The 17,259-nt window shown below is 50.4% G+C and overlaps 1 protein-coding gene across 3 annotated transcripts in view; it reads right to left on the reverse strand.

The window, feature by feature from the left end:
* ABHD2 (abhydrolase domain containing 2, acylglycerol lipase) overlaps positions 1 to 17,259 on the reverse strand; it is a 106,265-nt gene that overhangs the window by 16,942 nt on the left and 72,064 nt on the right. For all 3 annotated transcript variants that reach the window (XM_047863300.1, XM_047863298.1, XM_047863299.1), the window contains one exon: positions 8,110 to 8,293. In XM_047863300.1, the coding sequence (XP_047719256.1) occupies positions 8,110 to 8,293 (184 nt within the window). The remainder of the gene's footprint in view (positions 1 to 8,109; positions 8,294 to 17,259) is intronic.

Raw genomic sequence — 17,259 nt, forward strand, 5'->3', positions numbered from 1 at the left:
CCTGATCAAACAAGCCAACTATTAAAAACCTTCTGTGAAATAATCAGGGAAATCTGAACGCTAAGTAGGAATGGGATATTAGGGAATCATTCATTTCTTGGCATGATAATGGTACTGTGGTTACATAAGAAAAAGTTCTTAGAGTCTTTCAGTGCAAACTAGTAAAGTATTTTCAGATGAAATGATATGATGCCTGGGATTTGCTTTAAAATAATCAGCTTCTGGGGTAGCAGGGGTGCCTGAGCTGTGGAGGAACCAGAGTGGCTGTGAGCTAGGCATTGCTTAAGTGGGTGATGATGGGCACCCGGGAATTCAATATCTTACTTTTTACTTTATATGTGCCTAAAATTTTTCCATCATAATGAAGGAGGAAGAAGAAAAAGAAAGAAAACAGACAATTATTTTAGATTATGAGCTACTGAAAATTATTTGCCCTGCTGAGGAGATCAAAGTTCAAAGAGTTACCCGGTTAAGTTAGTCTTAACCGGGTAACTGTGAGCCTCAACAATCCTTCTCAGGGACGGCAAAGAGACCGGTGGGTCGTGTGGAGCACAGCGCAGTTCCCATTGAGGCCGAACTCCCATTTTGCTGCCCTGTTTTTGCAGCGAGAGGAGGCAGGAGCAGGCTGGTGTGGCAGATGGGCCAGGGGCCTTGGGGCGGGCGGCGGCACGAAGGTCTCACGAGACGTCCAGGCCACCCGGCTGGTGAGAGTCGGAGCAGGGACCTGAATACCGCCCATCCGACCCCACCACATAGGTCACCAGACTCTGCCAAACCACTTCACCTCACCAAGCCTCATCTGACAGATCAGGGGCTTGAATGAGAGAATCCATTTCATACTGATTGCTCTATGGCTGAGGTAGCTAGACAGCTTTATCACAGGCCCGACAGAGGACTTTAGTGGTGTTTCGCTGCTCCTGTTAATGGTCGATGTGGTGAGTGGAGAGCTGGCCAGCTGGTGGTGGTAAGGGGTCTGGATTCTGGCTCTGGCTGAGGAGACCTGGGGGGCGGGCAGGCTCCTGAGAAAGATGCGGCGTGTATCTCCTAAGGACGGGACAGACGTCTGCCTGGAAACCAAGGCGAATGGATCAGGAGGGAAGAGAACACTCAGCTGAAACCCTGACAACATGGCGGACTGACTGCCAGCAAATGGGGAAGGACAGGGAAGGACAGACTGTTGCGGTCTTGGGTAGTGACAGGCCCCCGGGTGGGCCACACACACAGGGTGAACGAAACTCAGAGGAGAGCAAGCAAGGTTTCACAGGCATCAGCAGGACTTGCTGACATGGGACCAGGACTGGAAGGAACCCCGTGGAGGCCCCTGGGTGGCTCTGAGGGAAACTTCCAGCAAGGGAAGCAGAAGAGTGCTCTCCGCAAGAAAACACATTCCTGGGTTGAGCCCAAGGTCCAAGGTGGAAAAATATGAACAGAACATTTGGGTGACATCTGGCAGACGTTGTTCGAAGCAAGCCACAAATTGGGCACCAAAGACAGGGGACTTCGGCTCTCCAGACAATGAATGAACCTCTTTACTTGTCCAAACAGCAGAACCTCTGTGTTCTTCTTTTAAAAATATTTGTTATTTTTAAGAGGGAGAGAGGGAGAGAGAGAATCTCAAGCAGGTTCTGTGCTGTCAGTGCAGAGCCTGACACGGGGCTTGAACCTATGAACCATGAGACCATGACCTGAGCCGAAACCAAGAGTTGGGTGCTCAACTGACCGAGCCACCCTGGCGCCTCCAAACCTCCATGTTCTTGGCTTGTCTCTAGATGGCTACGTTCTCTACGAGAGAGAGGGGACAGCAGGATGGGCTCCCTGGGCTGAGCCACCAGGAGAGTCTGGCCAACGAGGGCACAAGAGAGATGTGTCATAATGAACAGTCAGGAGAAGGCTCTGAATCCTCCAGGAAGGCAGGTTTCATCCACTTCAGAAAGAACCAGGATGACTCTGCCAGGGCTGATGCCTCCCGAGAGTCACAAAGCTATTCTGTCATCGAGACTGCAAATGAGAAGCTGAGTACCTCCCAAAGCAGCATGCTTCACCGGGACATGTGTGGATTTTGAAAGAACTTTATCCATCCATCTGTCTACCTACCTTTTATCAAAACAAACAAAGTTCTTTTAAAATGCCTTTGTTTCTGATCAATGCAATGTTAAATAATAAGATATTTTCTGCATGGTTTCCCAGCCACCTGCTGGTGAGCGGTTTCTATCGGAACAGTTATGAGAGTTTTAAAAGGTGTTGTGGGTGGGGTGCCTGCTCAGTTGGCTAAGCATCCGACGGCGGCTCAAGTCATGATCTCGTGGTTTGTGCGTCTGAGCCCCGCGTCCGGCTCTGGGCTGACAGCTCAGAGCCTGGAGCCTGCTTTGGATTCTGTGTCTCCCTTTCTCTCTGTCTTTCCCTCCCTCATGCTCTCTATTCTCTCTCTGTCTCTCAAAAATAAGCAAACATTAAAAAAATATTAAAAAAATAAAAATAAAAGGTTGTGGAAGAAGACGGATTTTTAGATCACTTAGAAGAGGAGCCAAAGGCAGCAGGCATCCACAGTCACGTTCAGGGCAATCCACCGGGGCAGGGAGGAGCAGAGCCAAGCACTTCACGCTGCTGGGGGGCTCTGCTCAGAGAAAGCTCAACCTCCCAACTCAGAGTTTGCAAAAGGAGTGGACTAAGCACTGATTAAAAGGAACTGAAGTCGGAAGAGAATGAGCTGGGGGAAAGCACGCACCTAACACCCAAAGGAATTCAAGTCTCCCGGCTCAAGTAAATTGTATCTCAGAGTGCCGAGACCCTGCGAGGGCGGCCAAACATCTTTTCCGTGGTCTTCGAGGAAACACGGAGGATGAGAATGAGACGCAGGTTCTGTGAACCTGGGCACGCGTGACCCTAACGTTCCAAAAAGGGACAACAAGGCAGGCGGGCCACAAATGAAGACGTGGACGTAGGCAGTATTACAACATACCTTGAACGTAATGTGCTAAAGAAACTTTAAAATCAAACCATGTTAAGCATCTCCTGGCATTTCTTTAAACAGAAAACTGTTTTTCTCTGGGGAGGGGAGTTTCTCTTCCAAGTTTTGCCCATCTACAATCTTTTTTTTTTTTTCTTTTTAAAAATTTAATCGTGGTGGTAAAAAAAAAATCACATACCATAAAATTTACCTCCTTAACCATTTTTAAGTACACAGTCCAGTAGCGTTAAGCATATTCACAGTGATGTGTCATAAATCTCCAGAATTTGTCCGTCTTGTGAATCTGGAAGTTTATATCCGTTAAACTAGGACTTCCCATTTCCACCATTCTACTTATTTTTACATCGTTGCGCTCCTCATTACTGTTTTCATGTTTACTTATTTATTTTTGAGACACACAGTGAGAGGGAGAGAGAGGGAGAGGGGGAGGGGCAGAGAGAGAGTGGGAGAGAGAGAATCCCAAGCAGGCTCCACACTGTCAGCACAGAACCCGATGTATCCTCACTACTTTAAATATACACGTTCTTTTATGTTACACATTTTCTTGATTTTTAAATGTAAAATCTCCCTTGTTTTCCACTGTGATTTGTGGATAATATTTTATGACTATCCCTCCTGCTGGACAGGTGCCGGTTATCTCTAGCTTGGCCCTGCAAGACAGTCGTACTGTCCCGGGGGCAAAACCAAACAGCCTTGAACGGCGTGGCCTCTGGGAGGAAGGACGGTGGAGCGTCTGGTCCGGAGAGACCCAGGCAAGAGGGCTTCTGGCTGGCAGCTTGTTCGGGGGACAGGGCTGACCTGCGGAGAGGTCATCGCCTCTAGCTAGTTCAGCTTGAGAGTTCGAGCGAAAGAAAACCATCTCTGCACTGGGACGTGGGCCCAGAATCCTTCATTCCAGCCAGCGGGGCTTTGGGGCAGGGTGGGGCACGGAGCTCGGACAAGGGTAGGGACTGCCAGTCCCCTCTCTGCCTCATCAGACTATTTGCCCTGAGGATGTCCTTTTATAGGAACGGGATTACTACATGAAAGGGTCTGTCACCCTCATTTTTCTGAGAGGAAAGAATTAGCAATAAAGAATAAACAAAAACCCCCAAGACACTAAGGGCAAGCCATCTGGTCAGCTTCACGCCCCAGTGGTGGAAAAGCCAAGCATTCTTCTAGGCTGGAGCTCTGCCCACAGAGCTTCGTCTAAACTTAGCAGATTCTCCCCCCATGCTTGGCTCTGATGCAAAATTACTGATTGTTAAAACCGGCATACAGTTCTTGCACTATAAACACAGATCCGATGAAGGGACAAGTCTATAGAGGGACTTTATGAATGACAGCCCTTGCTTTTGTCATAGACGCAGCCATAGTCTGGGGTTTGCCCACGCAGAGCAAACGAGAGAATATATACGCCATTTGGCTGGAAAGTGATGTCTGGTGTTCTCTGCGGCAGGGAAGCTTGCGGAAAGCACCGTGCTGAGACCCAGCGGTGCTCACACACTCCCCGAGCCAGGAGCCGACCGACACGGAGACCTGGGAACTTGTCTGTTGTCCTTTAAGGGCCCCCCCCCCCCCCCACCTGGACCCTGTGCCTACCCTCACCTCCTTCCAAGAGCCCTCCCCTCTGGCCTCCTCGCTTGACTGGGGACTTCCTGGACACCCAGATGCCTAGTGTGGAATCTATTAGTGACGCGTATCGGTTGGTTTGCTGCTTTGTAAACATCTTTCTACTGTCGAGAACTGCTGTGAGGTCCTCAGACACAGGCTGTCTCTCATCCCCCAACTGCAATGACACGCTCGGATTCGAATCATATTATTACCGGCAGATTCTGCAATGCCAGATTGTTGAGGGCTCCCTTAGGAATGAAGACGCGATTTGATCGGAAACCAGCCCCCCAAAAAGGCTTTCCTTCCCTTTTCTTTAAGCTCCACGAGGGCAGGAAATTTTTCCGCCTTGCTCCCGGCTGTGTCCCTGTTACCTAGAAGGGTGTCTTGGCCGCAGGAACCAAACGAATCAAGGAACGAATTAACCTGCAGGTAGTCTCTGGCACCGCCACTCCTGGCCGATCGCCACTCACTGCACGAACTTAGAATCAAGAGTCTTTGCAGGAACGTTTCAAATGACTAATTCAACCAGAGTTGCACCGAGTCTGACCGCACACGTTTCCGGGACTGGCTGGCAGCTGCTTGCGCTGAGGGAACTACGCGAAGTCTACGAGACGGCAGGCATTTCGGGTTCTCGCATCCTGCTCTCGGGTGGCTCGGCACATCCTAGATGAGCTTCTCTGGCGGCAGCTAGGCTTTGCGAACTACGGCAAGCGGGCACGGCTGCCGGCCTGGGGTTGGCTCTGGCTACGGGGCTGGTGCGCTACGGGGGTGAGAAGCCAGCGGGAGGGGATGGGTCACTGGCAAGCGGTTCTCTAGGCTCAACTAGGAGAGATTTACCGGCAGCACGGACTCCCGTGGGGCCCCGGCAGAGGCAGACGGGCCCTCCCTGCTCCACCTCGGCGTAAAGGAAGCATGGCTGCCATCGTCCCAGTGCCGCAAAGGCTCATCGCCCTCAAGCCTTGGCAGGAAAAAAAGGTGACACTGGTTTTCAGTAAGGCACTGTCCTTCGGGGAGTAGATCTCATTAAAACGTTGAGGGCACCCGAGCCCAGGGCGGCGCCTGCACACACAGGGCGATGGGGTCCCCCTGACCTGCCACCACTTCCAGTGTGTACGTAGGGCCACAGGATCGTGGCCCTAGTGTGGGTTCTCTGTGCTCCCGAGGATGAAGTTGCCTCTTTGTCTCCTTACTGTACGAGGTTGATGTGATAATGAGTAAGTATGAGTGTGAAGATCTCTGAGGTCTCAAAGGAAGGGGGTGTAGACTGTCTGCAAAATGTACGGCACCTCACAGAGTCTAAACTTAGCAGATTTTAAGCTCCCTTCGCGTGAGGGCAAACCCCTTAGTTCACCAACCGCACGGATCATATGCTCTTGCCAACAGCAGGTGGCGCTGCTGCAGCAAAAGGAAAAGAAGCTGCGGTCGTTTAAGATCTTGTGTCTTAGTGAAAAAAAAAAAAAGAAAAACTTGTCCTGCATCCTCCCACTTATCAAATGCTGTGCTCTCTGGACACAAAGTCGGTGCTCAGAGCACTGGGTTTAGGAAGGGACTCTGGTGATTCCAATCTTACAGGTGATAGAAGGCTTGCTGAAAACCGGACCATTTGTCAGGCGAGAGCAGGCAGGGTCCTCGTGTCAGGACCCGTTCCCTTGAATCCTGCAGTAGGGACCTTACTCTCTCAGCGACTTGGTTAACTCCGGTTACATAACAGCTATGAATTGGGAACTGGATATTTCTAGCCAAGATCAAGGGACGTGTCCTTTCAGCTGGCTCTCCGGAGCACAGAGGGCAGTGAACGGGAGGATTCCCGGCAGGAGGATGAGGGGTATCTAGTATCATCACTTCGGCCCATGATACTAGAGCTGGAGGGGCCGCTGAGGTCCCCAGGCCCAGTGGCTGCTAAATGTGGCTAAATATCAGAAGTCACTCGTGGAATGTGTCCAAATGCAGATTCCTGGCCTCATGCCCCAGATTCTAGAGCCCAAATCTCCAGGGCTGGGACCCAAGAAACTAGATATATTTCTAAGATGGTCCCCCGAGGGGTTCTTTTTTTTTTTTCTATTAATTGGCTTTATTATATTAAATAAACATATCTATTCATGGCAAAGTTACTTTTTTCTTTTTTTTTTTCAATATATGAAATTTATTGTCAAATTGGTTTCCATACAACACCGAGGGGTTCTTAATGCAGTGAAACTGTCACCAGTTCACCAGACTGGTCTTTGTGACCCACTAGCGTTACCTTCTTGTCCCACCATGAACGATGGTCATTATTGGTCACTGGCGGACTCTCTACGTCCCTGCCCTGCATACGTGTGCACTCCTCTGACCCTCACAGCGGCACTACGAGGTAGGTACAATTTATTAGTATTGTCTCCCCACTGTGCAGGCGAGGAAAACTAGAACCCAGGCCTCGGCCCTAGAACTCAGGAACGGTTCCGTCAGGGATGTTTTTCAAGTCTTCTTTCGGGCCCATTTAAATCCTCCTTTTTGGCCAGCTTTACGCCTCACGGGCAGAGGCTGAATTCTAGGCTTGCATTTGCCCTTTGGCTGTGCCGGCTTCAAATTCCAGTTAATATGTATCTTTGGAAACAACAGACAGCCTCTATCCATCAGCAAATGCCGAAGCAGGTTTAAGCAGCATTTTGAGAGATAACGGGAGGCCAAAAGGAAGGAATCATTTGTTAACTATAAGGACTGTTTGGTATTAAGTCGGATCAATGACGGAGCCTTTTTTTACTTTCTTGTGCAATACTGGATTTCCTCAAGAGATCTTTAATAATTGGTCATACCCATGCGTTATACAAAGGCCATTATCATGAAGAGTGAGTACGGGAAAAATGTGAATGCATTTGAAGAGTCTGGAGAAGTGTGTGTGAATGAATGAGCGTGTGTGTCTGCTGGCTCTCGGGAGATCTGGGGCAGCACTGATCTTGAGGGGGAGTCAGAGCAGATGATAATGCGCTCCTAGGGCTCATCCTGTGGGGCTCTGTGGGCAGGAGACTAGGGGGTAAGATAAACCTTTATCTAGCAGGTCGTCTCCCTTGTGGTGATGTCTGGGATGCCGAACGGAGACTAGTATTTGAAGGTGAGGGCACAGATTCCACGGTTTCTACAGATCCTTCCCCATGTCTTTTGAGACTCAACTCTTCTGTAGGCAGGAGGGATCTGGGGTCATAAGACCCCGCTCCCAGATTCTGGGTTACCCGTCTCGTGTTCTTTGGTAAACCCACAGTTCTTACAAAACTCCTGCAGCACGAACAGATAAAATCACCTCGCAGAGACTCCACAGGGAAACCGCGGCCTATTCAGTTACAGATCTGATCGCCGAGTACAGCTGCGGATCGGGCTTAAGGAGTCTGGTAAGACAACTCCCACGTGTGATGTGGAAGCAAACCAAGGTGCCTCCAAGGCCCAGACACTTCCACGGTCCCTCTGGTCTTCCCCGACCAGCGCTGGAGCACTGACTGGGGCACCTCAATGAGCGGAGCGCAAACCAAAGACCCCGACGGGGGAGAGAGGCAGGAGCAGGCGGGGAGGCCACTCACCTCAGCGCGCTGTACCCCTGGCACACGCTGACACAGCACAGGACCTTCTCTTGGTTGGCCTGAGTCTCCCCCAGGTATTTACACACGATGTTACCGCCCAGGCTGAAGCCCACGACGACCAGCTGGGTCTGGGGATAGGTCTTCTTGATGTAGTTTACCATGGCTCCAAATTCCCAGGTGCAGCCTGTGGGCAGAGAGGGAAGGCCACTCCATCACTGTAGGCGCAACAAAGACTGGAAAAAACGTGAGCTGGAGGGTTACTAAATGGGTGCTAAGATAGTAACAGAGAGAGCGGGGTGTGTGTGTGTGTGTGTGTGTGTGTGTGTGTTCAGAGAGAGAGAGAGAGAGAGACAGATATGCAGACAGACAATTCTCTTGGGCTACCTGGAGAGAAGTTTCCAGATGCTCCTCAGTAGGGAGGAGACGCGGTCTTAGTAGGGCCCATGAGGAGAGGTATAGACAGATGTATCAAACAGATGTGCAATGCTCTTTGAAGGTGGGTTGTGGAAAAACCTTCTAGATGCACATGGAAATCAAAACAGATATTCATGGGGCACCTAGGTGGCTCAGTCGGTTGGGCGTCCAACTCTTGATTTCAGCTCAGGTCTTGATCCCAGGGTCAGGGGACCAAGCCCTGCGTCGGGGTCCGTGCTCAGCATGGAACCTGCTTAAGATTCTCTCTCCCTCTCCCTCTGCCCCTCCACTACTCGTACTCTCTCTCTCAAAAGTAGAGATAAATAATAATAAATACATAAACAAAACAGGTATTCAGGGCGTGCGTGAGCACATTTGTTCGCACACAGACATGCACGAAAGCAAGAGCAAAACCCTTTGGGATTAGCTTCTCAGGCTCCAAAACACGACTCTATACCCATGTGTACAATGACTCATGGTGTTAAGAACAGTACCAAGTTATGTTATTACAGGATCTTCTTGTCAGCGTGGGGGAAGGACGGAAAGACAAATTCAGTCCAGCGGGACGGCCAGGATGCTCTATAGAATAAGGACAAAATGTTTTTGGTGACGTAAGGACAGAGCGCCGAGGGAGACGGACGCATTCAGAAGGACACAGAGGAGACCTCTGCACGGAGGCGGCCTTGTTTGCCCAGGAGGGATGGTCTCAGCTGGCTCCACGGGGAGGCCTGCGAAGCCGTGTTCTGCCTCAGCAGCTTTGCTAAGAGGAGGAGGGTAGTGCCCTACGTGGGTGAAGGGGTTTGTCACATCCTTCTAAGACCCAGTCCCAGGCTCTTCAGGGAGCCGACTTAAAAGGAAACCTAACAGGGAAAGAGGGATGTCGGCAAGACGCGTGCACACGACACATGGCGTGAGGAGACCGTGGATTTATCACGGAAACACGGGGCGCCTGGGGGGCTCTGTCGCTTAAGCAGCTGACTCTTGGTTTCGGCTCAGGTCATGATCTGACAGTTTGTGACTTCGAGCCCCACACTGGGCTCTGTGCTGACAGTGTGGAGCCTGCCTGGGACTCTCTCTCTCCCTCTCTGCCCCTCCCCTGCTGGCTTGTGTTCTGTCTCAGAATAAATAAATAAACTTAAAAAAAAAAATTTATAACGGAAACACGAGCGGTTGGCCTCGGCACCAGCTCGGAGGTTTTGACACCCCTAATGAGGGCTGAACAGCCTCTTCCCTAACCAGCAGGCCGTGGGCCAAGCGCCTCTCACAGCTTCTTCTCACAGAGGGATGCGGCCCAAGCCAGTCCAGCACAGCCTGCGCAGGGGTTCTCAAACTACGATGTGTATAGAATCGCCTGGAGAGAGAGGCTGTTAGGAATGGGCATCCGTGGGCTTCGCCCCCAGAGAAGCTGACTCAATAAAATGAGGGCCAGGCCCAGGAACCTGCATTAAAATGTTTTCGGAATAGGTAAAACATGTACCTGGAAGAAAATTTAAATAACGTTAGAGATGTGGTCACAGGTAACTTCTAATATTCTCTTTAAAAATACCAGTGGTAACATACAGATTATTTAGTAACCTTGTGTACTGTTTCTTTTTTTAAACAATACACATGTCTTGGAAGCCACTGTTTAACAATACACAGAAAGCCACCCTAATTTTTTTTTAAGTAATCTCTGCACCCAACATGGGGCTCACACTCATGATCCCAAGATCAAGAGTCAGACGCTCCACTGACTGAGTCAGCCGGGAGCCCCTGCCCTATTCTTTGTTATTTTTATTTAATGAGGCATAACATAATACTCAGGAAAGCGCACAATGAATTTGTACATGCTTACACCCATGTAAACATTGCCCAAACCATTTCAGCCATTGTTTAAATTACTTTAAACAAGGGGCGCCTGGGTGGCTCAGTCGGTTGAGCGCCCGGCTTCGGCTCAGGTCATGATCTCACTGTTCGTGAGTTTGAGCCCCGCGTCGGGCTCTGTGCTGACAGCTCGGAGCCTGGAGCCTGCTTCGGATTCTGTGTCTCCCTCTCTCTCTGCCCTTCCCCCATTCATACGCTGTCTCTGTGTCTCTCAAAAATGAATAAACGTTAAAAAAATTTTGAAAAAATTACTTTAAACAATTAATTGTAACTTAAGACTTGAAAAGGCCAATCTAGGTTTCTAGATTTTCTCCAAAGCTTCGATCTGATGGTGTCGATCTGATGGCACATTAGAATCACCCAGGGATCTTGTAAAATAACACCAATGCCTGGGTCCTCCCCAGACTAGTTAAATCAGAGTATCTGGGGGTGGCACCCGGGCATGGGAGGTCTCGCCCAAGATCTGTAGGTGCTTCCCAAGTGCAGCCGGGGCTGAGAACCGCTGATACAAGGGACAAGGACTTCCGTGGCTCAGGCACATATGAAAAAGCAGATTTTGAAGCGTACGCTCGCTCTGTCTCTGGGCCATTCCGTTTCAGACTTCCCTTTCCCTTCCACTTGCAGGAAGCAACTTTCACGTGTGGAGGCACTGCTCTGCCTTTTGGAAGCTTCTGGAAGCAGGGCTGTCGGCCTGGTAGCAGCTTTCTGCATATTTCGTCAAAGCCAGGTTTCTACAGGGGGTGAGTCTCTGCTCTACACAGCCAGGCACCTCCTCTAGGTCTGGCAAACGCCAGTCTTTAAAGCACGTATCAAGTGCTTTCTGGTAATCTTTCTTATAAAGAGTGAACCAGAAAAGCAGCATCGAGGTTAAATCACTGTGAGATTTAAGCGCTAGCGATAGCCCAGTAGTTCTCAAAGTGTTGTCCCTGGGCCAGCAGCAGCGGCATTGCAGAACTGTTCAAAATGCAACGTCTCGAGATCGTGACCTGAGCCAAAGTCGGACCCTTAACCGACTGAGCCACTCAGGTGCCCCAAAGATTTTTAATTTTTTAAAGTTTTATTTATTTATGTAATCCTGCACCCAAGGTGGGGCTCGAACTCACGACCCCCGAGATCTAGGGTCACATGCTCCGCTGAGTGAGCCAGCCAGGTGCCCCCTAGGCCTGTCTATCTTTACTCAGGTTGAGACTAATTACCTGAGACCTAGAACAGATGTTCAGATGTCACTGCGGCGGTTACAAAACTCAGATCTGTTACACTACCGAGAAGCAATTACAGCTAATGGTGGAGACACCTCGGGAGCCTCAATTTAATTAAGTCCAAATACATCTGATGTGGATGAAGGGCCAGCCCTGCCTAATGCTGGACAAGCTGTTTGGATGTTGTGTGAAAAGCTGCCTTCTCTCCCAGGCAAGGGCACGGTGTCGGCCCAGCTCCAGGCTCTGCCTTCTGGGAGGCGCCGGGTCCTCCTGGGATTTCCACCTGACGACCGTTCCCAAACATCCTCAGGGACTGGGAGCCGCTCCCCGGACTGTTCTAAGAGCTACAGGATCTGTTTTTTCATCCCAGGAGGATTTTAATGGGGTTCTATGTATTTAATCCTTGTGGGATTAGCACTGGTAACAAGATTTGGGTATCTAATCTCGTTGAGCTTTTAAAAGACAGGACGAAACACGAGCCACTAACCTGGCCTTAGAAAGAGGAGTACCACAAGCCATCTGGGAAAGGCAACCTGCCGAGAACAAGAACGACTTTTCTTCAGCCTCACACCCCTGGAGAAGGACAAAGCAGAGGCCACCCGGAAGCTACTTTCACGGGAGCCATTTCCCAAGCGGCACCAGTGTGACTGAGCTGGCTCAGAGACAGGCATGCAGAGACTCAGGGCTCCTGGTGGATGGAGACTCTGAGTCACCGTCATCTGTATATTCTCCACGCCAGGCCTGGGCCCAGAACGTGGTGGGTGTGCCACAAACGACAGCACTGTAAGGAGGAGGTTTGAATCGTGTGGCACTCGAGTGCACACTACTGGCCAGCGTGACCGTGGCGGGGACGGGCAAGAAGTACCTAAATATCTTCCCCGCTAAGTGTAATCCAAGAGAACGATCTGGTCAGGCTAACAACGGGACTCCTGGTGGGCGTTTGGGGCCAGCGGCCCCTGTCATTTCTCAGTGTTGTGAAAGCCACTGCAAAGCGGACTCACTCGGGAGGAAAACATCTGCAGAAATTAGAGTGAGCGCCCTCTCTGCATAGCATGGGAGCTGGCCTTGTCCTTCTCCCTGAAAGATTTTCACGAGTGAGCGCTGTTAGCTCTATTTCCGCAGGCATGTGGTATCTAAAACTATCTTGTCTGTCTGTCTGTCTTCACTTTCTGTCTGAAAGCGAAGTATCCAGATCTGATCCTAGAAGCACAGAGCCCGTCACTGCTTCTGCACAATTCTGCTCTGGGTATTTTCTACCCCCATCACGTTCCCGAACTCTGGGCCCTCAGCACCATCGCCACGCACGGTGACTCCCGGCACATGATGTCGCCAGATGGTTTTCCAAGATGTTTGAGCCTCTGCAAATGCACCACCTTCTCTGTCACGTTCTCCCTCCACCCACCTCCTCCTCCCTCCCACCTTCCCGTGTCCTTCTGCCGTGGTAACACTCAACGGTTGCAGAGGCCACACAACTCGTGGTGGTCAATCTGGAATCATGAATGTGATCCAAAACTGAGTCCCCATCAATCAAAATGGTACATAGGAGAAGCTTATGGAAACATCTGCACTCATGATCTAATCAAAGGTCTTCAGACAGATTGAGCAGTAAAAAGACAATGGGAGTTCCTTAAAAATCACTGTCTGGGCACCTGGGTGGCTCAGTCAGTTGAGCACCTGACTCTTGATTTAGGCTCAGGTCATGATCCCAGGGTCATGGGATCAAGCCCCACACTGGGCGGTGCGCTGAGCATGGAGGCTGTTTGAGATTCTCTCTCTCTCTCTCTCTCTCTCTCTCTCTCTGAAACAAAACAAAAATCACTGTCTGCACCTCCTTAGGACAAGATGGCTTGGAGCCTGGGTGATCTCTACAGCATGCTACAGCAGGGTGGCCGTAGATCCTAGTTTGCCTGGGACAGTCCCGGCGTTGGTCTTTTGTTCTGACATAGTCGTAAGTAAGGTCTTCTTGTACTCTCAAAAGTTGCGATGCTAAATCATATGGTCACCCTAGGTACAGGACCTCCCCTGCCTTCTAAGGTTGAAATGCTGCCTTCTAAGCAAGGCAAAGTTTCCTGGCCTTACCTTGTGGTTCCAAAAGATAGTTAAAAAAAAAAAAAAAAAAAAAAAAAAAAAAAAAAAAAAAAACCCAACAACAACCACCCAAGAAATCCCAGTATTAATTAAACTCAGTAGGACATTATACAACACCTTCTCCAAGCAACAGAAGACACCTCTTCTCCGCTTGATGTCTGATGCCAGAAATTCAAGGGTTTAGAAGTAAGGGAAGGGCTTGCTTCCATGTTTAAACTCATAGGGAAGGCAATTTAAATCATTTGAGACCATTTGCAGTGCCACAATGGCAGCTCTGTGTTTGGTCAGGGATGGGTACAAGTTCTCGGGAGGTTCCTGATCCTAAGGATGCAGTCACCTCACAGGGGCCAAAGTCAGGTTGTTTTCATTCCTTTCCCCTGATGCAGAAGTGACTTTAAAAATCGTAAAATTTCTCTCTTATAATCAAGATCAAAGTCATGGTCCCTTTGTCACTTGGCTCAACTTCAAGAGCAATCTGGGAAACAGAGGTCACAAGAACCACACTGGATAATTATGGTTTTTAGTTCATTCCTTGGCTGGTGGACTTGATCCAGTTGTCCTTTGCTCTGACCATGAATCCTGGACGATTGGGATAAGGCATTTAGCCAAACACAGAAAGATGCAGCAAAACGCTTCCTTCTTTTACGGGTCTCCTGCATCATCACCGACAAAAATACTTATATTCCAAACAGTGTCTGGGTTAGGAAATCAATACGGTCGATAAAGAGTAAGCCAACGTGTTCATGGCTATTGTGTTTCAATTAAAGATTAGGCTCTTTAGAATAAATACACTTCAAAAAAATCTTTAAGACTTCTATATCTTCTTGCATTTTCAAGTGTTATTTATTGATCTCACCCACATGCCAGGGCTGTGTCCTGGGTCTGATCCCGCGAAGTATCCGGCTCAGTAAGAAATTTAAAAGACTGATAAATTGCACTCTTGTGGGTCCCACTTGTCATCCTGACAGTTTCACATTTTATTTATGGTCAGATCAGCTAATGTCAATTCATTTAATTCATCACAAAAGAAATTTAATATTTTGTAGCTTAAAAAACGTATGAACTAGACTGCAACAGGTAGTGAGGAATTTCTTTTTTAAGAATGAAAATCATTTGGGGCGCCTGGGTGGCTCAGTTAAAGGTCCGACTCTTGATTTCGGCTCAGGTCATGATATCGCGGTTCATGAGATCAAGCTCCACCTTGCTCTCCGTGTGCCGACAGAGCAGAGCCTGCTTGGGATTCTCTCTCTCCTTCTTGCTCTGCCCCTCCCCCCCATGCTGTACTCTCCCTCTCTAAATAAATAAAAGAAAAGGAATGAAAATAACTTTTAAAAGGCTGAAATAGAGCGAGAAGAGCACGAGCTACAATAAAAACACTTTGCCTACAGTGACTCCAAGAGCTGGCTGTGCACAGCACCCAGAAGAGCTGAGCTGGAGGTGGTGGCCCCACCCCAGGGTCACCACACCGGGTAAGGCACCAGCTCCGAAGGTTGTGCAGTTAGAAAGGCAGAACGGCATCCTTTGAGATCACCACCGGGGCCGGGCTGTTTCTGTACGCGGAGTCAGAACTTGCACCAGGCTCGAGACAGAAAGAATCTTCTGCTCAACGAGCATAGCTTCTCACACTGGTCTCACATGCAAAAGCTGACATGCGGTCAACGGCACGAAGCTGAGGCAGAGGCGAGCTCATTTAAGACTTCCGCCTTTTCTCCTCTAGGTCGGTTCACGGAAAACATACAGACAATAGTCATTGCCACTTACTGGTATTTGCTACACGCGTTTATACTGATGCCAACTTTCTCGACAACCCTTTGTGAACCAGGCGTTCAAACCCCCACCTGCTGGGCTCTGAAACACAGGCTCTGTCCTTACGCAGGCATTTTCTGAGCATCTCTAAGTGATATGCTAGATGCGGGAGATTGATGTCACAACTCACAGGAAAATTGAAAAGCCACATCTGGTCCCTGTCCTTCCACGTTCACTGCTCGGACAGACCGTGGCCCTGTGCTCTTCCCGCCTCATGGTGAGCAGCTCCTCACCAGCCTGGGAGCTCCGCGAGGGCCGGTGCTGTGCCCACCACCTGTGTTCTCAGGGACGCTGGCCCCTCGGAAGCCTCTAGATGCTGGATGAACAAAAGAGGGGGGCCCAAACCTTCCAGGCCCTTTGCTGTGGCTCTGAGAAGCCCCTGGATGCGCTTTTGCCTTCCACCGAAAGTGTAGGTGAGCGGGAGTCCTTTCCTCACTCCCCAGCGTACCGGCAGGAGGCGGTCTGTCCCTCAGGCAGGCGATGTGGCTCATTGTTCAGAAGCACAAGCTTCCGGACTAGACGGTCTGGGTTGAAAACCCGGACCACCCACTGAGCAGCTCAGTGATCTGGAGCGAGTCACGAAACCTCGCTGGGTTCCTCCTCTGTCAAAGGGGGACAGCTGATTTAATACATCCCATCAAGGGCTTAGGACAGTGCCCGGCACACAGCAGCTGCCCTGTAAGTGACAGCGATTAACACAAACTGTAATGAGCACAGCCACCGCAGCGGGGCAATTTTAAAACACGCAGCTGTCTCCCTGCTCCCGTGCGGCCCTGATGAACCGCATCCTACACAGGATGGGCACGACCACAGAGGCAGTGCTGAGCCGGGGTTGAGAGCCACACGATCGGAAGGCTGGTTCCGTCACTCACTAGCCGTGTGACCCCGAGCCTGTGGAGGACACTAGCACCTCCCTCCAGACGTCAGCGACGGTCAGGAACACGTGCTCGGCGCGCCCCGGCACTCATCAGTGTGACATAAATGGGAACTGCTGTCACTCAGGATTGTCTTCAATGGCTTCAACCTTCAAAGGCAGCGTGAAGGATTCTAAGTCACGAGAACGCCTCAGTATCCATTTAGGAAATTCTCGTGTTCGGGAGAGATCTGTACTTAACAATTTCTAGTCCCATCAGCTCAGATGTCCAATGGCAAGGGACTCTGTTACATGGTCTGGAACGGATTTAGTCTGTCATGTAGGGAAAGGTCTGGTACCATTTTCTCAGAGACACCTGAGGGGGCGGGGGGGGGGGGGTGCGGTGAGCTGAGGAGGTAAAACTTCCTCCTAACACCCTCTTTAGATTTTCCCCTGGTCAAGATCAGTATTCACAGTGGCTTGATGGCCCGCCATCTGCTCAAGAGCGGCGCGGCCTGCGCAAGGGAAGGCTCGCGTAGCCACCAGGTGCATCTGTTTGAGACGTGGTTTGCCACTCTCGCCCTACAAACTGTCACTTCATGTCCCTCACCTGGGTCCTCGTTCTAGGGCACTTTCTAGGCGCCAAGCAGGATTCTGGGCTTGGGGAATCACACCATGGAGCACAGAGACGGCTGGCCCCCATGGCAGGGACGCTGAGAGGGACGGGATGAGGAGGCGAGGGCAGGCCACAAGGGCTCTCCAAGAAGAGACTAAACGTCGAGACCCAAATGACAAGAAGCCGCCAAGGGAAGACCCGAGAAGGGCCATCCAGAGAGAGCATGGCCAGACCCCCCCCATCAGCAGCCCTCCCCCCAGTGCCTGGTGTCAGCATACGCTCTGTAGCTCATCCTGGGATCCGGAGCCCCC

Source organism: Prionailurus viverrinus, chromosome B3 (assembly GCF_022837055.1).
Source record: "Prionailurus viverrinus isolate Anna chromosome B3, UM_Priviv_1.0, whole genome shotgun sequence".
NCBI classification, from domain to species: domain Eukaryota; kingdom Metazoa; phylum Chordata; class Mammalia; order Carnivora; family Felidae; genus Prionailurus; species Prionailurus viverrinus.